Source organism: Physella acuta, unplaced genomic scaffold (assembly GCF_028476545.2).
Source record: "Physella acuta isolate Inbredline_101_S28 unplaced genomic scaffold, ASM2847654v3 ptg001066l, whole genome shotgun sequence".
Classification (NCBI taxonomy): domain Eukaryota; kingdom Metazoa; phylum Mollusca; class Gastropoda; family Physidae; genus Physella; species Physella acuta.
In genome coordinates, this window is record NW_026732583.1 from 273966 (window position 1) to 286269 (window position 12304).

Consider the following 12304-nt stretch of genomic DNA (forward strand, 5'->3'; position numbering starts at 1 on the left):
TTGACGAGGAAAAAAATTATAATAGGCCTAATTATTAAAATATTTTTTTAAAAATTCAATTAATTTTTTTAAAATCTTTTAAATTTAATTAAACTTTTACAATTGGGCAAAGTTAAAAATATAATTATTTTTAATTAACTGACTCGATGCAACTAGTAAATGAGTGCTGTTATTTCCTAACTTTTCAGCAATATTCTTTGGCCTTTATATTGTTATCTACTACCAAAGAAAGTTATTATCTCTAATAACTTTTTTTACAGTAGACCTATTATAGCACAAAGTTTAAGTATTGATAATATTTAAGAATAGAGATTGCAGGTACTTAAAGTAATCTATAGATAAATAGTCATATGATATATCTGAAACCTAGAGACATTTATCTACTATCTACATTTTGTTAGTAGAAACTGAGACATCAGTTTTTTAGTTGATCCCAGAGTAACGGAAATATGTTTCTGTCAGTCCTTCTTTCTGTGGCACTATTCAGTACTTTTATAGCTGTCAGTAAGTAAAAAAATCTTTTAAATCTTATTTCTTCTTAAGTTTATTAATTATAATTATACAGATTATTCTAATTAAGACAATTGGAAAAAATCTTCACCTAATATCAGACAACAAAAAGAATTCTTGTTTCCCCTTTCAGCGAGCCAACAACTTGTTATTGATGTCATCACAAATGGAACCTACCGCGTGCGAGTCAATGGCGTTGCATGGCTAACTAGTGGTGCCACCTTTTTTAACAATGACCAAAAACAGTTTACCAATGCCGACAATTCATTAAAGGTTTTGATTTATCTTTCTCTATTGCTAGATTTTTGTAGCTCACTATAGTCTCATAAGGTTACAATATTAGATTTTAAACATCAAAATAATTTTTTTTAAATCAAGATTCAATGCTTCAGGCAACTTTAACCAGAATTATTATGTTGTTGTTTGTTTGTAGCTAATGAAAAAATCATTATTTAATCACCACAATTAATAATTTAATTATTTACCTCTCAGCTAATGAGCACAACAGCGACATCAGGCTATGACCGGCTCGGACTTTGGCAGAACACAAATTTTATTTACCAGGCTGGGACCCTGTCAGTGACAGCTTCCATCAAGATTTACACTGTCCCAGACCTTCCTTTCATTATATTCTCACAGGTGGGTTCAGTCCCCTTACAGGTGGGTTCAGTCCCCTTACAGGTGGGTTCAGTCCCCTTACAGGTGGGTTCAGTCCCCTTACAGGTGGGTTCAGTCCTCTTGCTCTACAAATATGAAATACACAGCACTATACTCAACTGTGGAAAACTAAGTTGGTTAAGACAGATTTGTCCTGCTATATTAGTTGGTTAAGATGTCTTTATATCACATAGACTTATGAACTTTTGTTTTTTGGTGTTTTAGATAACTTTATGTTTAACAGTTTTCACATATGATTAATGTTAATCCTGAACATTAATATTAATTACTTTTTCAATGCTCACTGTTCATGAGTTCTTAAGTTCTTATAAAGTAAGTAAACCGTGACTTAGGCAGATAAAGTAGAGTTTATGGAGCTACAATGGCCAGATGCCTTACCTTCAATACACTGAACTAGTGGGTTTGGGTGCACTCTAGAATGTTTTTATTGTGCTCTACCATCTGACCATGCCATCCTATATAGTGACACCATGTTTATTTCAATTTATTATACAAAAGAGAATATGACCTGTTTTATAGAAAAGAGAATATGACCTGTTGTATAAAAAAGAGAATATGACCTGTTAAATAAAAAAGAGAATATGACCTGTTAAATAAAAAAGAGAATATGCCAAATTGTATACAAAAGAGAATATGACCTTTTTTTTTTTTTTAAAGAATATGACCTATTGTATACAAAAGAGAATATGACCTGTTGTATACCAAAGAGAATATGACCTGTTGTATACCAAAGAGAATATGACCTGTTGTATACAAAAGAGAATATGACCTGTTGTATAAAAAAGAGAATATGACCTGTTGTATAAAAAAGAGAATATGACCTGCTGTATACCAAAGAGAATATGACCTGTTGTATACCAAAGAGAATATGACCTGTTGTATACCAAAGAGAATATGACCTGTTGTATACAAAAGAGAATATGACCTGTTGTATAAAAAAGAGAATATGACCTGTTGTATAAAAAAGAGAATATGACCTGCTGTATACCAAAGAGAATATGACCTGTTGTATACCAAAGAGAATATGACCTGTTGTATACCAAAGAGAATATGACCTGTTGTATACCAAAGAGAATATGACCTGTTGTATACAAAAGAGAATATGACCTGTTGTATAAAAAAGAGAACATGACCTGTTGTATACAAAAGATAATATGACTTATTGTATAAAAAAGAGAATATGACCTGTTGTATACAAAAGAGAATATGACCTGTTGTATAAAAAAGAGAACATGACCTGTTGTATACAAAAGTTGCCCTTACAGACACTGAAACCTGCCATATCAGGATAGTATTCAGTGATGTTGTGCCACAACTCTTGGTATATAATTATAGTAAAGTTAGATTTGTTTCGTCATTTTAGACTTATCAAAACACAGCAACAAAAACATCAGCCCCAGACTCCAAGCATGTCATCAGTGGATTCCCGACATTTAGAACAACCTCAGATGCTGATCTTGGCTATGTGGCCTATGGTGGAGACATGGCTGGATACAGCAAGCTCAGTGTTGGAAGGTTCACATGTCTTATACAGCTTTCACTCATGAAAGATTGAAGAAATAAAAGCCTTTAAATTCATAATTAGTTTAAATGTTAAAATTTAAATTTTTATTACTTTATACATTTTTTGTTATCTAAACATCTTTATGACAAAACACTTAAGAATTAATATTTTGTTTAAAATCTTTTGTTTAAAAAAAAAGAATAAATGTTGTTTTATTATAAAGTGCTAGAATAGTTTGACAGTGCATATGTAAAAAGATATTTAAAAATTCACTATGTTTGTAAATATTGTATAGCCCTGTTCATAAATGCATTGTCAGAATAGTTAGTTTTATTATGTATTATTATTTAGCATTTTTTACACATTGACCTATTTTGTTATTGATTCTAGTATATCTATTTGTTGTTTGTTATACATAGACCCACTCTATTTAAGCACAGAAACCAATTAATACTTGTGTTCATGTTACAGATATAACCCGTTAGCTTCAATAACTACAGGAATTGAAGGGGGACCACTGGTACTGTTCGACAACTCAAGTAATGCATTGGTTGTGTCCCCTATGAGTCAGTTTATGGCAGCATCTAACCAAATCTCACTGGTCAGGCAGGAGTTGTCCTATGGAATTATGGGACTTGTTGACAGCGTCCCTAGCAACTACAGCATAGATTTTATTGTGTATTACAGCAACCAAGGGATAAACCAGGTCAACGTGTTCATTAAATAAACATTTAATTAGGGCAGAAGTAAGCATCTTACAAACTTGTTCTCAACAAACTTTGTTTTCTGTGTCTTGCAGGCTATGAAAGGATGGGGAGAACTTCTGAAGTTCTGGTACAACAAAAATCTGGAACACAGGGCATATGGTATTACACTGAATTACATGGGGTATTGGACAGATAATGGTGAGCGCTGGGCTTAGCCGTTGTTAAATAAAAATTATTATATTTAACCTGTGGGCCGTGCATTTATTTTTTACTAATTTAAAAAATGTTTAAACCCTTAAGGTGCCTACTACTACTACCACACTGAAGAAGGCAAAAACTATGAGAAGACAATGCTAGATGCAGTCAACTACATCAACGCTCAGAAAATACCATTCAAGTATTTAATTTTATACTGTTAAAACTGTTCTGCTTATCTTGTGTTTTTTTTTTACATTTAATTTGTTCTATCCCAATGTTTTTTTTTTCCTTAAAAGTTGTGTAAAATAAATTAAAATTAAATTATTATTATTTTACTTGTGGTTTTCTGCATGTTCACAGAATATTTTTGTTCACGTTGTTTTGACCTATCTACCTACAGGTACACTCAGTATGATTCCTGGTGGTATGCTAAAGGTAAAACATCAGGCGTGCTCACCTGGACACCCACACCTGAGACTATACCTGATGGCTTCAAGTGAGTAAATAATGGGTTCCAATATTCCACATTCCAGAGTTAAGCCATTGTTTATTAAATTGTAGAAATCTTTGGGTAGTTAGTAAATCATTACATTAGAAAGCACTGCAAAAATAACTGCATAGAAACCAATTATTTTAAGCCTTAACAATTGAATCAATAGAATTACATTAGCCTAAATATGTGTATTACATTATACATTTGTATCTGAATACTACATACTTTACTATGTAGGTCTAAAACAATATGATTTTTTTGTTTTGGACTTTTATTTCAGATATTTATCTGACCAGACCAAGTTGCCATTTACTTGCCATAATCGCTTTTGGTAAGTTGCCATTTTCCAATCATGCAACACATTTAATCTTTGAAAGATTAATAAACCAGATGGCTGCCATATAACTTGTGTGTTTTTGTTTTATTTAAAGGGACAGCGCCACCCCCTATGCCAGGTACAACGGAGGCAGGTACAACTTTATACCAGACCATAGTTCAGGACTGGCTGTACCTGATGATGATGTAAGTTGGTTTATTTTTGGCCCAATGTTATTTTTCAGTATTTTGCCTGTAAAAGGCTTTTTTTCCCCATCAGTTTTGATTGTTCTCTAAATAATATTTACTAATCTTAAAATTATAAGTAAATAATTGTTGTAAAATTGTTGTACTACAGTTTAAATTAAGGCCTACATAATTTTGTGCGGAAAAATCAAAGCTAGATTTAATTTTCTATTTTTATGTAAAAAAAAACAGACAAAAAGCCATTATATAGCTATTTTTGTCAGCAAACTTGTCAAGTTAAAAAGTTTTGGCTTTGTTTTTCCTTGCTTATCACAGGTGTTTTAAAATTCTACTAAGGTTTTTTTTTTCCCCATAAAATACATGCACAATGTAAATTTTAAAAATTTTCAACTTTATTTTCAGCAATTTTGGTTGGATCTGTTTAATATGACCCAGCAGTGGGGACCATTTATTATGTATGAGCAGGTAGGTGGCCATGTCACATTTATTATGTATGAGCAGGTAGGTGATAATGTCACATTTATTATGTACGAGCAGGTAGGTGACAATGTTACATTCATTATGTATGAGCAGGTAGGTGGCAATGTCACATTCATTATGTATGAGCAGGTAGGTGACAATGTCACATTCATTATGTATGAGCAGGTAGGTGACAATGTCACATTCATTATGTACGAGCAGGTAGGTGGCAATGTCACATTTATTATGTACGATCAGGTAGGTGACCATGGTACATTCATTATGTATGAGCAGGTAGGTGACTAGAAAGTCTCACTATTATTGGCTCTCCTTTTTTTGAAAATTTACTTTATGTTTAACTTGTTTTATTTGTTAAAATTTATAATTTTGTTTTTCCTGGCACTGACAGGATTGGCTGGACAAAGAAACTGACGAAAACAAAATTCTGCAGTCCGACCTGTTTGTGGGGCGCAGATGGTTGGTTGGGATGGGGAAAGGCGCTGAAGCTTACAAGACTATAGGGATCCAATACTGCATGTCATACAGCAGGCACATTCTGCAGTCTCTGGAGATACCTACTGTAACACAGGTCAGTGGTGACCTTGACCACACAGGTCAGTGGAGGTCTTGACCTACTGTAACACAGGTCAGTGGAGGTCTTGACCACACAGGTCAGTGGAGGTCTTGACCTACTGTAACACAGGTCAGTGAAGGTCTTGACCACACAGGTCAGTAGAGGTTTGACCACACAGGTCAGTGGAGGTCTTGACCTACTGTAACACAGGTCAGTAGAGGTCTTGACCACACAGGTCAGTGGAGGTCTTGACCTACTGTAACACAGGTCAGTGGTGACCTTGACCACACAGGTCAGTGGAGGTCTTGACCTACTGTAACACAGGTCAGTGGAGATCTTGACCTACTGTAACACAGGTCAGTGGAGATCTTGACCTACTGTAACACAGGTCAGTGGAGATCTTGACCTACTGTAACACACGTCAGAGGAGGTCTTGACCACACAGGTCAGTGGAGGTCTTGACCACACAGGTCAGTGGTGACCTTGACCTACTGTAACACAGCTCAATGGAGGTCTTGACCTACAGTAACACAGGTCATTGGAGGTCTTGACCACACAGGTCAGTGGAGGTCTTGACCACACAGGTCAGTGGAGGTCTTGACCACACAGGTCAGTGGTGACCTTGACCTCTGTAACACAGGTCAGTGGTGACCTTGACCTACTGTAACACAGGTCATTGGAGGTCTTGACCACACAGGTCACTTGAGACCTTGAGCCGTTATTACATGGACCCTGAACAAATGTCCAATCATATTTTTTTTAAATGTCCACATCACCATCACAATGTCCCTCTATTGTCCACCCTAGGCCCGAGTCAGTGGTGACTACCAACCAGGGGGCAGACAGTGGGACATCGGCATCTCCTCCATGTTTGCTGATGCTGTGGGCGTGGCACCATTCAAGGACACGTTCTGGACAACAGAAGTCCAGGCAGGAAGTCCTTATGGAGGTTGGTCATTGTGTTCAAATATTTGTTATTGAGGTTGGTCATTGTGTTCAAATATTTGTTATGGAGATTGGTCATTGTGTTCAAATATTTTTTATTGAGGTTGGTGATTGTGTACTGTGTTATCTGTATACTAAACTGAACTTTCAACTGTTTTTGTGTAAATGATGATTAGTGTGTTTGTAAACATTAATATTAGCTTCACTTGTTCCTTTAAAATGTTATGTTACATATTTTGTTCCTTTAAAATGTTATGTTACAGATTTTGTTCCTTTAAAATGTTATGTTACACGTCATTGTGTTCCTACTTTTCACACTTGTCTGTGCAGTAAAAACAGAGAAACACACAGGACTCAACAGTGTGATATCAACACTCAGCACTGGCCCAGTGGGACCTGGTGACGGCATTGGTTTTATCAACACTACACTACTTATGAGGTTTATTTTTTATCAACATTACATCAACACTACACTACTCATGAGGTTTATTTTTTATCAACATTATATCAACATTACATCAACACAACACTACTCATGAGTTTTATTTTATCAACATTACATCAACACTACACTACTCATGAGGTTTATTTTATCAACATTATATCAACATTACATCAACATTACATCAACACCACACTACTCATGAGTTTTATTTTATCAACATTACATCAACACTACACTACTCATGAGGTTTATTTTATCAACATTACATCAACACTACATCAACACTACACTACTCATGAGGTTTATTTTATCAACATTACATCAACACTACATCAACACTACACTACTCATGAGGTTTATTTTATCAACATTACATCAACACTACACTACTTATGAGGTTTCTTTTATCAACATTACATCAACATTACATCAACATTACATCAACACCACACTACTCATGAGTTTTATTTTATCAACATTACATCAACACCACACTACTCATGAGTTTTATTTCATCAACATTACATCAACACTACACTACTCATGAGGTTTATTTTATCAACATTACATCAACACTACACTACTTATGAGGTTTATTTTATCAACATTACATCAACATTACATCAACACCACACTACTCATGAGTTTTATTTTATCAACATTACATCAACACTACACTACTCATGAGGTTTATTTTATCAACATTACATCAACACTACATCAACACTACACTACTCATGAGGTTTATTTTATCAACATTACATCAACACTACACTACTCATGAGGTTTATTTTATCAACATTACATCAACACTACACTACTCATGAGGTTTATTTTATCAACATTACATCAACACTAAATCAACACTACACTACTCATGAGGTTTATTTTATCAACATTACATCAACACTACATCAACACTACACTACTCATGAGGTTTATTTTATCAACATTATATCAACATTACATCAACATTACATCAACACCACACTACTCATGAGTTTTATTTTATCAACATTACATCAACACTACACTACTCATGAGGTTTATTTTATCAACATTACATCAACACTACACTACTCATGAGGTTTATTTTATCAACATTACATCAACACTACACTACTCATGAGGTTTATTTTATCAACATTACATCAACACTACACTACTCATGAGGTTTATTTTATCAACATTACATCAACACTACTCTACTCATGAGGTTTATTTTATCAACACTACATTAATACTACACTACTCATGAGGTTTATTTTATACACATTACATCAACATTATACTACTTATGTGGTTTATTTCATCAACATTACATTGGCATTTCTCATGAGCTTATTCCTGATATTTTTTCATTTTTTCTGTTGCAATAAGTTTCTTAAATGAGCTGGGGATGAATTGTTTATACACATATAGTAATATTAATATGTTACAATTACGTGAAGTTTTAGGGCACTACAGAGAATCCCAGTAGTAATGTAGGCCTATATACAATTTTTCCTGTCTGTATCACTGTTAGAGTCAGGGATAAAGTTAGGATTAGTGACAGGTTTAGCATAGTATAGCTATATCAGCGATAAAGTAGATCCCAAATGGCTTGCCAGTATTGTAACTGATCACTAATAGTTTTGTTTTTTATCTTTAAAAATGTGTTTTTAATTTCACAGTTAATATAACGGTTAAAGTATCAATATTGTAGATTACAGCACAGCTATGTTTAAAATAATTAAATTATCCTTGATGATTTTATGATGTTTCAGATGCTGTGACTCTGATGGTAAAATCTTACAGCCCAGTGTCCCCGCTACAGCTATTGATGATCAAATGATAAAGGTGAAATTTTTTAAATGTCATCTGTTAATTAATAAAACCTTAACACTTTCTGTGTTTGCTAACTGTTATTTAAAATTATTTTTAGAGAGCTTTCCTTTCCTACCCTGGGCCTGTGGGGGAGGTCTACACAACTTACAGCAATATTTCTGGCTTGATTTTTGGTATAGTCTTGGCTGCAGAAATGTCCAATGAATACTCCCTCAAACCTTCTAATGGCTGGACTTTTGGACAGGTGATTTTTTTTACTGCTGCTTTGTGTATAAGGCAGAATAATTAACTAATATTGTAATTGTTTCTTTTGGTTAAATTATACCATTTACTATTAATTGTTTTTTAATAATTAATTAAAAAAGAAATTTAAAATTAAAATCCCAAATTTGTGTTAAAAAATAGCTTAATGATATAATAAATTTAAGATAGAACAACTTTTAAAGCTGAAGATTTCCTATTTACCTTGCAGCTACCCAAGAGTGTTGTCTATTCAGGAACAGACTCCAGTAAACTGCCAGCTATGTTTTCTGATAACAGCCCACTAGAACTTGGACCGGAATGTTCCACAACTAACTTCTGTCTCTACTACACTTCTCCAATTCTACAGCTGGGAGTTCGGTTTGTTGATGTTTCATTTTTTAGTTCATCTCATTGTTATTGTTTTACACTCATTCTTAGTTCATCTCATTGTTATTTTTTTACATTCATTCTTAGTTCATCTCATTGTTATTTTTTTTACACTCATTCTTAGTTAATTTTATTGTTATAGTTTTACATTCATTCTTAGTTCATCTCAGTGTTATTTTTTTTACACTCATTCTTAGTTAATTTTATTGTTATAGTTTTACACTCATCTTAATTAGTCTGACCTAACTTGCAGAAAAGATGATATCCAATAATGACACTGTCCTGTTGTATGAATATTTGTATGAGTTCCAACTTCTGTTCTGCTGATATTTGTATGAGTTCCAACTTCTGTTCTGCTGATATTTGTATGAGTTCCAACTTCTGCTGATATTTGTATGAGTTCCAACTTCTGTTCTGCTGATATTTGTATGAGTTCCAACTTCTGTTCTGCTGATATTTGTATGAGTTCCAACTTCTGTTCTACTGATATTTGTATGAGTTCCAACTTCTGTTCTGCTGATATTTGTATGAGTTCCAACTTCTGTTCTGCTGATATTTGTATGAGTTCCAACTTCTGTTCTGCTGATATTTGTATGAATTCCAACCTCCCTGATATTTGTATGAGTTCCAACTTCTTCTGATATTTGTATGAGTTCCAACTTCTACTGATATTTGCATGAGTTCCAACTTCTGTTCTGCTGATATTTGTATGAGTTCCAACTTCTGTTCTACTGATATTTGTATGAGTTCCAACTTCTGTTCTGCTGATATTTGTATGAGTTCCAACTTCTGTTCTGCTGATATTTGTATGAATTCCAACCTCCCTGATATTTGTATGAGTTCCAACTTCTTCTGATATTTGTATGAGTTCCAACTTCTGTTCTGCTGATATTTGTATGAGTTCCAACTTCTGCTGATATTTGTATGAGTTCCAACTTCTGCTGATATTTGTATGAGTTCCAACTTCTGTTCTGCTGATATTTGTATGAGTTCCAACTTCTGCTGATATTTGTATGAGTTCCAACTTCTACTGATATTTGTATGAGTTCCAACTTCTGCTGATATTTGTATAAGTTCCAACTTCTGCTGATATTTGTATGAGTTCCAACTTCTGCTGATATTTGTATGAGTTCCAACCTCCCTGATATTCCAGAACTCAGGTCATCCTGCTGGGTGAGGAGAACAAGTGGGTGCCGCTGTCGCCCAAACGTTTCTACAGCATCCACCAAACACACGAGGACATCATCATCGTGCTCAACGTCAACGCACGTGAGTCCGTGACCCTGAGGTTCATGGAGGAGCTGGGGCCGGTGCTGACAGTTGAGTGTGACAACAGTGCCAGCGACACTCCTGCCGACCTCAGCTTCATCAGCATAGCCGAGAGGAAATGTTTTTTAAACTCCGGAGATAGTTAATGTTAAATTGTTTTATACACAGAATGATCACAAAATTTGAAAAATAAAAATATATATGTATAAGTTTGGTAGTCTGTATTCAATTATTAAATAAATAAACTGGGAGTGATCTCCCCTAAACTTTCTCGAATATCTATCTATAATTCTATATATATAATTCTCTTCTGGGAGACGCTAGAAAACAAGCTTTAAGCGTGCTCCCTACCACCCCCACCCCTACATGGTCTGGTGAGCTGTGGTTCACGCTAAATGTTTACAAGCAGAGCCGGGTTTAGTGACGACTATTTGGGGCAGATAATTTAGTTTGAAACGATTTTAAACGTAGGGGGGTAAATAAGTGGAGTTTACTTTAGGGGAGGGAGGGGGGTTATCGTCCTTAAATAGCTACTTATAGTGTTTTAAAGAAATATTTTCAGTGGCAGCGTTGGTACTGTCGAGTTCAAAAATTATGAATTACTGAAAAGTAGAAAAAACAACAACAAAATAAAATAGCGGCGTATGATATTCCGCGGGTCGGCTCGTTCTTATATAAAACAATAGGGGATGGGAACTCGGGATATAGTTATGATTTTTAATTCATTTTAAATACTTAAACTTTTTAAAATAGAATAAAATCTCGTGGAAAAAGAATTGCACACCAAGTGAACGCCAAATAAAATGTGCATAATAGTGCGCAATATTATTAGTACTTTATAAATTTACATTAGTTTTTTGTGATATCGAAAATAGCGTAAATTACTACTTTCGGTCAACGGAAATTACTCAAAGTTTTAAAGAAGGTATAGAATTAGATCTATTACTTACATGTGAAATTTCAGTTATCTATCTGAAATAGTACTCAAATTTTAGGCTTTTGAAAAATTCAAAGTGAAAAAAGTACCACTTCCGGTTATTGGAAATCGCTCAAAAGTTTATATGGATCTACGATTTTGATAAAATACTTATATATGGAGTTTCATCAACCTAGCTGTAACGGTACTCAAGTTATCGTGTTTACAGACACACACACACGGACAAGGTTGCAAAATTATATATTTTTCAGACTCAGGGAGGTGTAAAACGTTGCAAATCTAGATTTTTTTTTTGCACGATTACAAGACTTTCTCTATACTTTGTATATAGCCTATATAATTATATACAGATATATATATATATATAAATATATATATATATATATATATATATATATATATATATATATATATATACAGATTTTTATAAAGTGACATTGTGTGTGTATGTAGTCACTTATTAACTACCGTAGCATTAATAGCTATGTTTTTGGCTAAATCAGCTAACACTCTACAGTCTACAATAGCTGAGACACAAACGTTTCCACTCCGTCCCCACCCATTCCTATTAACCAGGCCGTCCTCGATGTGATAGAGTTCAACAGT

At 34.1% G+C, this 12304-nt stretch overlaps 1 protein-coding gene across 1 annotated transcript; it reads left to right on the top strand.

Annotated features, from left to right (window-relative positions):
- Positions 1 to 402: 402 nt before the first annotated feature.
- LOC131955455 (uncharacterized) lies at positions 403 to 10975 on the top strand. Its single transcript, XM_059319594.1, has 18 exons — positions 403 to 504; positions 644 to 783; positions 1003 to 1149; positions 2552 to 2703; positions 3164 to 3398; positions 3492 to 3597; positions 3700 to 3796; positions 3998 to 4093; positions 4371 to 4421; positions 4522 to 4612; positions 5015 to 5077; positions 5481 to 5660; positions 6453 to 6594; positions 6921 to 7029; positions 8802 to 8874; positions 8960 to 9106; positions 9335 to 9483; positions 10646 to 10975. The coding sequence occupies exons 1-18, from the start codon at positions 450 to 452 to the stop codon at positions 10905 to 10907; spliced, it is 2295 nt and encodes a 764-aa protein (XP_059175577.1). The 5' UTR covers positions 403 to 449; the 3' UTR covers positions 10908 to 10975.
- The last annotated feature ends 1329 nt before the right edge of the window (positions 10976 to 12304 follow it).